The sequence below is a fragment of the Physcomitrium patens genome, chromosome 21 (assembly GCF_059467195.1).
Source record: "Physcomitrium patens ecotype Gransden chromosome 21, ASM5946719v1, whole genome shotgun sequence".
Taxonomy (NCBI): domain Eukaryota; kingdom Viridiplantae; phylum Streptophyta; class Bryopsida; order Funariales; family Funariaceae; genus Physcomitrium; species Physcomitrium patens.
This window is the reverse complement of record NC_143430.1, coordinates 6,788,487-6,799,819: the sequence shown is the minus strand read 5'-3', so window position 1 is coordinate 6,799,819 and position 11,333 is coordinate 6,788,487. Positions and strand designations below refer to the sequence as shown.

Here is an 11,333-nt window from a genome sequence, read left to right as displayed (position 1 = left end):
ATAGGTACACCAAACCAAAATCTAAGTTATCCAAAATCTTGAATTTTATGAAAAAAGAAACAAAAACAAAAACAAAATAAAACAAATCAAAACAAAAAAAAACAAAAACTACTAATCATCTTCATATGTCCCAATGAGGAAATTGTTTAGCCCTAGCTTCCAATCTAATGTATATTGAGAGTTTTTACATACTCTGCTTATAATGTACTTGCTACATAATATTCAAAAAGCCCATAAGGGATCTAGTCACCATACAAGTGTCTCCTATTTGTTGCACTTAAAAAAAAAATTCAAAAAAACTAATTATTTTGATTGACTTGTAGATGACATTCTCTTGGATACTAAATTAACATGCAGGTTTTGCTTCAACCCATTTTAGTGAAGATGTTCCTTTTACAGTGTGATCTTAGAATGAGTATTATTTATTGTGTTTATATTACATTATGGAATTCAACGGAAACATTCATGTTAATGACCAAATGAAGATTTTCATTATTGAAGGAATTAAGGGTATAGTAATTCAAAAGCTATCAATATTATCAATGCCAGCTTGGAAATACTTTTGGTTAGTAGATCTTTGTGTGTCTTGATTGTTCTCTATGCATATTTTTTAGTAAATCAAGGGCCTTCATACCTACAAAGCTCAATTTAAAAGGCTATGATCCAAAAAAATTATTAAAATTTATTACTTTGGCAAATAAAAATTATTTTTTGAAAATCTTGACTATTAAAGATATGGTAATGGAAGAAGTTAATTTTAAATGGATCAAAATATTTTTATTACAATTCTAAATATGAAAAAAAAAAAAAAAAAAAAAAAAAAACACACACACACACACACACACATACACAAAAAAAATTAATTCTAAAAAAAATTAAATGTTTAAAAAAGAATACTTTATTTTTTTAATGGGTTTTTCCAGTAATTTTTGACATGGCTTCTTAATTTTTTATAGAGAAAACCTCTTGAGGTGTGTTGAATGTAAATACAACATTATTCATGCATGATACGAAAAAATACAGTTTATGCCATCTTTTCCACTCACACCCTCTTGACTAATTCTCCTAAGTATCATGTATTACTCTACCATGATTTAAAGTAACTATTCCAAATCTATGTTTTGGGCTCTTTGATAGTTTTGCTTATCATTACTACACATCACAATTTCACGATTTTTGTCTAATATTATATTCCATTGTTTTTTCATGAAATGAAGATTTAAAATTCCACTTGCAGTAGTTTTATCTGCATAAGCTTTACAGATTTATGAAATATGTTTGGCTGACTTGCATTTCTGAAAATGTTGATTGAACGCTACGTAGTCAATTAGAATGTTTTTGTAGGATGGTTATTCTTCCTACTCCAGACTGCTACACAAAACAGCCCACAAAGTCAACAAACACTTCTACAAATATTCCCCAATCCTTTTTTTTCAAAGCAGTACATGCGACTGTTCACAGGCATGAAGCGTTCACTTTGATGTGCAGTTTGTTAGTACTTTTGCTGGAACAGTTTGTCGTACGCATTCAAGTTCATTATTTCTATTCTTCTAGAAATATAGTGTTTGTTTGTTACTTGTGTGCGGTTTATTATCAGAGAACAGCAGTGCTGCATGTTCAGCAGCAACTAATGTGTTGATGGGTGTTAACTGCGAGGGCATCAGAGTTAATGGTGCATTTGACAAGTGCCTTTAAAGGTGATCACCAACTTAGTTACAAGTAGTTGCGATTCTAATGTGAAAGGTATGTTCGTTTCATTGTAACCATTCTCATCATTACATTCTTGTCTTTCTACTTCAGGCCATAAGTAGTTATGCTAGGATGGTCATACAATGTATATCAACGTCATAGATTCGAAGTGTACTCGGACAACAAAAGATTAGGTACCTCATGAAACATCAGTCCTACTTAATTTCGAAAATGCTCAGTCCAAATTACCATTGAACAGGAAGAAAGCTGAGAAACATGAGACCACGCAAATGCAAAGCAAGTGTACGATAGGCTCGGGGAAAAACTCAGTTGCAAGATTTTGTTAAAATTCTCCACTCGTAAGTTTAGATTAAATAGTCGACGGATCGTACAGGAAAAACACTAATCGAGTAGATGACTTATCAGGTTCTTGCAACATGAGACAACTAATAATGATCTACAGGCAGGTACACATGCCTCATTTCTACATACTACAAAATCAAGGTGGGTTTGTCCGAATCTGCTTAGTAGGTGTAGCCCTTGACAAACATTCCCTGCTTGGCTTCCTCAGCCTCGCCCTCAGCGGAGTACTTACCCAACTGAGCCAAAGAGTTAGCCTTAGCACGCACAAGGAGTGCCCTCTGGGCAGCCTCCACATTCTCTGGCTGTCCCTTCCATGTCTTCAAGACAGAGTTCTGAAGGGCACGGGCGTATGAGAAAGACACGTGCCATGGGTTGGGGCTCTGGTTCATGGCATTCAAGTTCAAAGTTGCTTCGACCTCAGATTGTCCACCAGACAAGAACTGCACAAGCAAGTTGAAACAGATTAGAGTTCCTCTATGCATGACGTATCGTTTCAAGCAATCGGTAGTCTCACACTTGAAGGCAGAAGTCAAGGTATAGCAGAATCCAAGGATAGGTCAGAAGTATTTAAAATTACCATGATTCCAGGAACGGCAGGGGGCACACGCCTCTTCAACATGTTCAAGGTGTACTGGGCAACCTGCTCGGGGGTGGCCCTTTCCTTGCACTCAGCACCAGGGGTGACCATGCTGGGCTTCAGAAGGATACCCTCAAAGAGCACGTTGTTCTCAGCCAAGAAGTAGAACACCTTGGACCACACCTTGGAGGCAACCTCCAGGGTCCTGTCGATGCCGTGGTCTCCGTCCAAAAGGATCTCGGGCTCCACGATGGGTGCCAAGCCATTGTCCTGGCAGATGGAGGCGTACCGAGCAAGGCCCCAGGCAGCTTCAGTGACGGCCAACTCCGAGGGTCCGTTGGGGATGCTCACAACAGTCCTCCTGGAATATAAATTGCGTCAGAAATTGAACATATGAACCTAGAAGACCTAACACAAAAGCTCACTGGGAATGGTCACCGAGTGTACTCACCACTTGGCGAATCGGGCGCCCTGCTTGTAGTAGGCAGCAGTCCTCGAGGCCAATCCATCCAAACCTTGGCACCAGGACTCGTTGTTGGATCCGGTCAAAGGCACGAGACCTTTGTCGACCTTGATACCAGGGATAATGCCATTGGCATTCAGGCAGTCCACCATGGTCCTGCCATCGGTGGTCGACTGGTACAAAGTCTCCTCAAAGAGAATAGCTCCAGAAATGTAGTCACCGAGTCCAGGGGTGGTCACCAGCAATTGCCTGTATGCCTGACGGTTGGCTTCGGTGTTCTCCAAGCCAATTGACTCCAGACGCTTACCGCAGGTAGCGTTGGACTCATCCATAGCCAAGATACCCTTGCCCTTGGACGCAATGGAGTTCTGCATGTAAACCAAGAACTCATCAATCACCCAACTGTATCAATGCATACAGACGTCCCCGAAACCACTAGCGAATATCAATTTCTGCTACATACGACCTATCTACCCACAATCCCCACAACTCATCCTATTCCCAATTGATGCATGCCAGCAAGCCGTCCCAAAAACCCACTCTAGCAACCAACAGGGCAGCGCAGTTACCGCGGTCTTGACGAGCTCCTCATCGTAACCGGCGGCACGGACAGCGAACGCCACATTGGCGGCCTTGGGGGCAGCTACGGTCTGCTTCAAAGCAGCACCCAGGAAGTCACCCTTCAAGGCAGTGCTGCTCTTGAGCGACATGGTCATTCCGACGGCGGCCATTGCAACCAGCACAGTGAGGTCTCGCGAGGAGCGACAACGTGAGGAAGAACAGACGAGCAAGAGAAGAGAGATCGGCCCTAAGAGAGGTCCGGTGGAGAAAGCCGGGCTGCACTCTAGAACTGCAATGCAGAATGTTGGCGGTTGGCAAACTATAAAACTAGGTACAACGGGAGGAGTGAGAGATCCCTGGCGAAGAGGATTGACCGCGCATGGAAAGGATGGCGATGAAGGCGCTGGACGAATTTGCGGCTCTGGGAGCAGGGCTGCATCTGTGGTTGACAGACGAGGATAAGGTGCCTTTGGTCCCTCTTTGCGGCCATTCCTTGGCCCCCGAATGGTAAAGCCTCACGGAAGAAAAAAAAAAAAAAAACTCACACATACACTTTTCATCGACCAGGAAGCGATGGAAATGGCGCATCGCCAGCCCTGCGACGACGCTGTTCGATTCTTTTTTGCTTTCTAGCAAAGCAAAATCTGTGGCTCTGGGGGCCAGGCCACGGACCTCGCAATCCCCACGCAATGAATCCATGTTTTTGCTCGCCTATTTTCTTCATATTTCTTCCTCACAAACTCTCGTTACTGGATTGTTGTTAATGACAAATCAAACCTGTTGTGCACGAAATTTCCACGATCAGTTAATGTGGGTTGATGAGAAGAGAAGATAGTGACGGAATGAACAATTCAATTGTTTTGGTAGAGGTTTCATTACATATATATATAAAAATTGTTTTGAAGTTGAGATATAGTTGAGACATAGAGGTAAACTATGTGCAGATTTGTGTGCCTACATTGATATTTTCTACAAATTGTGCTCTGTCGACATTCTTCTTCTTCAACAAGTTGTATCTTCCAATGACATTATGTTATTACTCTGGTGTTTTTATGAAAATTTTCTAACTGCAGGTTATTTTTCTAGTTTGATGTGATCCTATTTTATTTGGTTGATGTTGAAGTGCTTATTATAAATATCGATGCATGTGGTGCTGAAAAGAATCCAATAATGGATTGAACTGAAACATTTCAAATTTGATGGATTATGTAGTAGTTATAAGATTTTAAACAAATTGCTTTAAAATTAACAACACAATACGTATGTGTTTTATATCAAGTAGCTTAGAATATGTTTTTGTTTATAGCGATTAAAATTTATTATGTATGGTATACTCCAGATATGAAAATTAATGTAGTCTTAAAATGCAAATTTAATACATGCAATTAAGTTTGATATTGAATTGTGTTTGACAATGTTTCACATCTATTTTTCTTGTCTATTTATAAATGTTGTTAGAAAGTTATAATAATGAAAGTTAATCAATTGAAATAGTAGATTTATTTTTATTTTTATTTATTTATTTTTTAATCTTTTCTATGTTTTTTGATTTGTGAAATACATGTGAATGATGAGGGTCTAACACTGTTTAGGTCCTGAAGCTTTCATCCATCATACCGTGTTTATTGTTGGATAACTGAATATTTTAAAAAATAAAACTCATTCATCATTCAAAAGTTAGATGCATGTGCAATTCAGCGTTTGTGTTATTTTTATTGCTTTTTTTGGTATGTGAACAATAGACACACACACACACACACACACACACATATATATATGTATATATATATATATATATATATTCATATATCTATTCATTTGTTTTCAGATATTATAGTTAAAATTGTTAGAACATGCTCTAGAGACATCAAAAGACTAATAAACATTTATGTAATGTCATGTACATAAAATACAATGTTGTCGGTAATATCTGAAAACTACAAGATCAAATCATGGAAAATTCTGTAAATTTGAGTAAACATTAAAGAAACTGAAATTTGAAGGAAAAAAAAAAAAAAAAAAAAAAAAAACACTTGAATGTGATTATTGATATGATTGCGTATTGGAATGTTGCAGAAATCATAGACAAGAAGTATTTTCTTTGATTTTGGACAAGTTTTACGAAGAGTTCAAGGTAAAGCTACCAGATAGTTGCGTATATTGTAAGTATCTCAAATGTAATTTTTTGAAACTATTTCTGTACCTTAAAAAAGTGAAAAAAGACATGAAATTCTTCAAGAATGTCCAGTTTAAGTTTGCTATAGTACTCATTTAAATTCTGATATTCTGTAGATGTAATATTTGCTCTAATATTTCCATAGTGAACATTACATGAGATGATTCATCAATTATCAACAAATAGATTTGGAATTCAAGATTTTGACACCTTGTAAACAAGTTCTCTAAGCACATACAGAAACTGCATTTATATACAAACAGTGTGGGTTTTAGCCAACCCACAAACTCATCGAGGTCAATCCTCTCTAACCCCAGTCTGATGAATGGACCACACACACAGGCCGGACAGAAGCTTCAGTTTCGAAGCTAAAAGGTGGAAGATGATCAGGTGAAATTGAACCAGTTTGTTACAAAGACATTAGTCTAGGTATTTCTATTTTAAGATACTGAATATTGAGTGCTGGCCAGTGAGGAAACAGTACCACCCCCTGAACTACGCAATGAAAACCAGCAAAGAATATGGTGTGTAATTGTGGGTCAGTAAAGCTCAGGCAGGCTTCCCAATGATCAGAAGAAGATGACTAAGAAGCTCAGCCAAGGGCTTCTCTCACCAACTCATAGGCCAGAAAACAAGCCGCGTTGGCAGGAACACTACGTGCCATTGCAGGACCGAAGCCTCTATACAAGCCCTTCACCCCTTCTGTAGCAAAAATCTTTCTGAATGCATCCATAGTGCCAGAGTACTTGGGGTTCCGGTGATCATCAATCTGAATAACACTCTTGATCACGTCTGTAGGGTAGACAGACACCCAGAACATCGCTCCAGCAACACCACCAGCTAAGAGCATTGATCCTCGACCAAGTTTTGAGGTGTCCTGGCCTGAAATGAAAAGATAAGTTAGTTAAAGCAGTCAATAAGAATTTTGTCCAATTCAGAGTCGGTATGATTAGAAAAGCTGGTAATGTAATTTGACGGGTTAAGAGTAGAAATTATACCTCCTGCGAGATACTGTTTGGTGGCTTCATAAGTACCGAACATAGCCGCATTACCGGGCACCTCACGCATGAGGGTGGGAGTAAGTCCCTTGTATAATCCAAAAACTCCACCTTCGGACTTCAATACATGTTTTGCAACGTCGAAAGGGCCACTGTACTGTACAGCCTTCACGGCAGTAGTACCAACTGAGGCCCCAGTAACTCCGGCAACTCCTGCAAGAACAGGAGCCTCCACAGTGGTGGCAAGTGCACTTTGAGCTTGAAGACGACACTTCACAAGCTCAGTTGGGCAAGCCACCATTGAGCACGCTACTCCGGCTCCAGCGCCTGCGCATAATTCACATTGAGAGTTCGAGAATGTCTGGCTCGTAAGTGTGACTGAGTGTAAGTACAAACGTGATAATATGTCAAATCATAAGTTCGAAATTCCGTGCACATCGTTGGGTCTGGCAACCACCCTCCTAGAAACCACTACTATCATCAAGGTTGTTTAATTTAGGAGAAGAATGCTCTGTCTACAACCTTCGTGAGAAAACACAAACCTACTCTCTCTACTTTGACGTTTCGCCAAGAATTAGTTGTCGAGGAGAATTTCACATACCAGCGATCATCTGCTGGGTCACAGTGAGAGGAGCACCGGGGGATTCACGGAGAAGTGCCTCCATCTGTCCTCTGGCCGTGAACAGGACTGCATTAAAAACAGCAACAGTTGCGAGAGGGGCTCCCATTCCCTTGTACAATCCCTTGGGGCCCTCAGACGCTAAAGTCTGCTTCACTGCATCGATGGCACCGCTGTACTTAGGCGGCTGTCCAGGCAGCGGCACTGGCTGTGACTGTAGCTTCACCTTAATGGTATCAAACGGATGCCCAACCAACAACTGAGCCACACCAGCAAATGTACCGGCCGTCAAGTCTTTCGCGACAGCGTCCGACATCCTGATCTCTTCACTTAACTACGCGTGTGAGTATTTGTGAGAGAACTTCTCCCTTCTCTCACTCACAACTCACCGCAGTCACAATGTACCCACCCCCTCAGACTCCCAAAAAAATTCCTACACTCTGTACCCGAACCCAATTTCCTCCCAAAACCTAGAAACAACACGGAAATCTTCAGCGGGAAAACCAATCAGCTCTGCAACGACCCTCCTAGTAATGCAGACTCTCACCCAAGGTCATCAGCGACCACTTCAACTTCGCCAAATATCTCACACCCCACCTCCAGGATTTCACACTACGATATGAAAATCCACTGGGCGAGGGAGTCCACGCAAACTCAAATCCTACACCGTCATGTGCTCGCAACCAGAAACTTAAGTTTGCGAAGACGATCTCTTGGTCGTGTGATCGTTGGCCCACATGAGCCACAACGGCTGGACACGGAACACAGGAGGCTGGTGGAACCAGAGCCAGAAACGCAAAAATCTCCAGGGGCATGCATCCATCACCGAACACGAATTCACATCATTGATGCTCAGCCTGTGCGACAGGGGGCTGCCAAGTCCGGGGATCGGGATCTGTGGTGTGAACGAGTGGTCACCGTGCAGGATGATGTGGGTCCAGAATTTAGTAATTTATCTGCACTCTGTTGATCTCCATGTGGAATTTCACTACACTATTTCCTGCGGATTTTAGCGTGTAGGCGTTTCCACATACTCTGTGCTTTTCTCTTTAGAACTAAAACCTGAGACTTCGTGGCACCAAATCGTCTCGAAACTGTGCCGTCTTTTTGATACCTGCAGCCATTGTTTGTAACAACAATCCTGTCCACCAGCTCTTGTTCGCCAATCCCTGCAACTGACACCCAATTCTGCGGCCACCAGCCCCAAAATCCGAATGGTCCAACAGATGGGTGCCTGAGGAATGCTACGAGGCTGAACGAGGGTAGGGAAAGCGGTGGCAATGGTGATGAGCCTCACGAAGGTCGCAGCTCCAACATGAGATTCTGTGGCGCTTGCGCGAGACAATCCTTCTGTGCACATTCTGCGTCCACTGTGGGTGCTTCGAAGGTTAAATGCCGTAGTGAAAATTGTTGGTGTTTTGTTAACAAGATTAGCTTTTGATTGGTCACGGAAATTTCTATTTCCACACCGAGAATGCTTGTTTTTTTGCAGTTCTGTATCCCTATTGAGCTCAAGCCCTTAAAACATGTTTTCATCTTTGTGTCATTGAACTTCTGCAGTTTCAATGTGCCCGTTTTTGCACTTGAATTGGTCATAGTTTACGAAATCAGCGGCTTTAAGACTTGCCGACCAGAGAATTTAACTACTACCACAGTGCATGCGATTGAAAGAACTTGTTGCCCAAAATATGTGATTGCTCTGAGTTTATTCAACATTGTCAACTCTTATGTTGGAACTTTCATATGCCCACAGCACAACTTGAAACCTCAATAAATCTAATTTGTTCTAGTTTATTTCGTTTCCATAAAAATTGAAATAACTTAACAACTTTAAGTAAAGGTTATGCGTATGCATGCATATATATATATATATATATATATATATCAAAAATAAAAAATAATAGAAATCCAGGTGTAGATGCAAATTAAATGGATTTGATTACCACTCTAGTTTGTATTGAGTTTCAACAATTGTGCAAAATGTTGTCTTTTGTTTGATGTGAATATTTGAAAAACAGACTTATGATTATGTTCTAAAATTTCATTTTGATGAACCAGGTATGATAATTAATTGTTTGAAAAATAATTAAGATTTGGTAATGATCCTTTCTAAGTGATTTTTTTTTTTTTTTTTTTTTTTTGAGTGCTGAATAAAATATTCACATATTAAGAAAACTTCAACTTTGTAACATTTTAAAATGAAAATCAAGTTTAAAAGTCTAGGTTGACGCATGACAAATAAAAGAATAAATTAAGGCAACGTAGATTAGTGAAATTACTATACATAGTCATGTAAACAATAGCTTGAATCTAAATATGTTATATACAACTGTCAAAACATAAAAACAGTAGTTTTTGAATGATTAAAATGTGTCATATGACAAGACTTTGAGACATTCAAAACGTAAAATAAAAACTAAATCAGATTTTTTAAAAATTTAAATACATCATGGTGAAGATTTAGGATTTGATTCAAGGTTACACTTGTGTAGATACTAATCCAACACTACTCTTGTCGTGACTAAATTAGTACGTAAAAAAGCAGATAATTAGCCCAATGTTCAGTGTCAAATCTAGATTTGAGAATGATAAACAGCCACGTCCAACAATTCATGAATTGACATGAATTGCAGGAAGGAAACAACCAACTGTATTAATCCAAGGAGGACAATTAGCTTCCAAACTCTGCGGCAGATTTAAATAATTCCATTCTCCATCTCGCTGCCTCTCACTGTTTCTCATAGTAAAAGTCCAAATCCTGCCCTTTGCGAACGCATCACACATCAAACTGTGAGCTCACTTCGATCAGCATCTAACAAGCGTAGACTAGTAGACAACGACTAAACACTCCACCAGATCTGAGTAACAAACAGACAATAAATGCTACACGCTAACCGTCTAGAAAAGCTCATCAGATCAGATTGTCTATTCATGAATTACATTCTCGTCTACAGATCACGATAGAGTTGAACCAGATCACAATTCAGTGACAGTTAGCTCATGTTGCCCTTCATGTTGAAAGGGTTTATCGATCAGCTTGATATTGTTGACTTGGCAACGCACCTGACCCATGTTGCAATCTGTTTGGATACTCATGTTTCGAAGTGCTTGCTGGGCAGGAACCATCGGACACGCTGTAGTGATGGTGGTGGTGGTGAGCGGGCGTTGGTCGAGGTATAACCTCGTCGACATCGATGTTTGTGGCATTTCTGATTTAGGGTTCCACCAAAAGCACCATCGAAGACCATGTCACCGCAGGGTCAACCTTGCACGATGGTGTAGATCGGTTTGTCTTCACTTGTGACTGGGTGTGTGATGGGATCCCTTGGCGTGGGTAACATTCTGAGCACATCTACATCCTTCCCTTTTGTTGAACACCTTTGAGGGGAAAGCTCGGTACTGTTGCGTTCATGGCTGTGATCGATTTGCATCGCTTGTTGGCTTTTCAGTTGCTTGTGTTTAGAAAAAAATTGGCAAAATTGGGGTGCTTTACGAATTGTTCACCACCGTAATAGATGAGCTTCTCATCACACCATCAGAAAGGCAACTGATTCAGGAGCCTGGGTCCGCTGATATGGCTTCGCAGAGTAGATTCAGAGAGCGTTTTGCAGCAGCTGTTGATTTGGTTTTAGCATCGTTGGGGCTAGTTGAAGAATTTGGGTTGTCATCACGGTCATTCGGCGATATTCCGGCAAAATTTGATGCTTGGATAGTTGAAAACCATGAAAACCTTCTGGATGAATATGAGCACCATGACTCACTTCCGCGATGTTTTGGAGGGTTTTAGAAATGCAGATGTGATTGAAGTTTCAAGTGACTCTCAAGTTTTTGCAGGCATTCTTGTACACCAATGGTGTTTCGCTAATTTTAGCACTGGAGTTTTATAG

The 11,333-nt window shown here is 40.4% G+C and overlaps 2 protein-coding genes across 2 annotated transcripts; both read right to left on the bottom strand.

The window, feature by feature from the left end:
* Positions 1-2,027: 2,027 nt before the first annotated feature.
* Positions 2,028-3,939, bottom strand: LOC112274252 (fructose-bisphosphate aldolase 1, chloroplastic). The gene is made up of 4 exons (XM_024503573.3): positions 3,662-3,939; positions 3,081-3,460; positions 2,630-2,990; positions 2,028-2,492 (listed from the first exon to the last, which is right to left on the bottom strand). Exons 1-4 carry the CDS (start codon positions 3,821-3,823, stop codon positions 2,214-2,216), a joined length of 1,182 nt encoding a protein of 393 aa, XP_024359341.1. The 5' UTR covers positions 3,824-3,939; the 3' UTR covers positions 2,028-2,213.
* Positions 3,940-6,189: 2,250 nt separating this feature from the next.
* LOC112274251 (mitochondrial carnitine/acylcarnitine carrier-like protein) lies at positions 6,190-8,098 on the bottom strand. Its single transcript, XM_024503572.3, has 3 exons — positions 7,429-8,098; positions 6,828-7,154; positions 6,190-6,711 (listed from the first exon to the last, which is right to left on the bottom strand). Exons 1-3 carry the CDS (start codon positions 7,760-7,762, stop codon positions 6,422-6,424), a joined length of 951 nt encoding a protein of 316 aa, XP_024359340.1. The 5' UTR covers positions 7,763-8,098; the 3' UTR covers positions 6,190-6,421.
* Positions 8,099-11,333: the final 3,235 nt, after the last annotated feature.

What these genes read in the sequence shown, in the direction of transcription:
- LOC112274251 (XM_024503572.3), bottom strand. Translation starts at nt 7,762, where the DNA reads ATGTCGGACGCTGTCGCGAAAGACTTGACGGCCGGTACATTTGCTGGT. An exon ending in GACCCAGCAGATGATCGCTG is followed by an intron (nt 7,155 to 7,428) that starts GTATGTGAAATT and finishes AATTATGCGCAG; the next exon opens with GCGCTGGAGCCGGAGTAGCG. An exon ending in CAAACAGTATCTCGCAGGAG is followed by an intron (nt 6,712 to 6,827) that starts GTATAATTTCTA and finishes TTTTCATTTCAG; the next exon opens with GCCAGGACACCTCAAAACTT.
- LOC112274252 (XM_024503573.3), bottom strand. Translation starts at nt 3,823, where the DNA reads ATGGCCGCCGTCGGAATGACCATGTCGCTCAAGAGCAGCACTGCCTTG. An exon ending in GGCGCCCGATTCGCCAAGTG is followed by an intron (nt 2,991 to 3,080) that starts GTGAGTACACTC and finishes TTTATATTCCAG; the next exon opens with GAGGACTGTTGTGAGCATCC. An exon ending in CTGCCGTTCCTGGAATCATG is followed by an intron (nt 2,493 to 2,629) that starts GTAATTTTAAAT and finishes TTGCTTGTGCAG; the next exon opens with TTCTTGTCTGGTGGACAATC.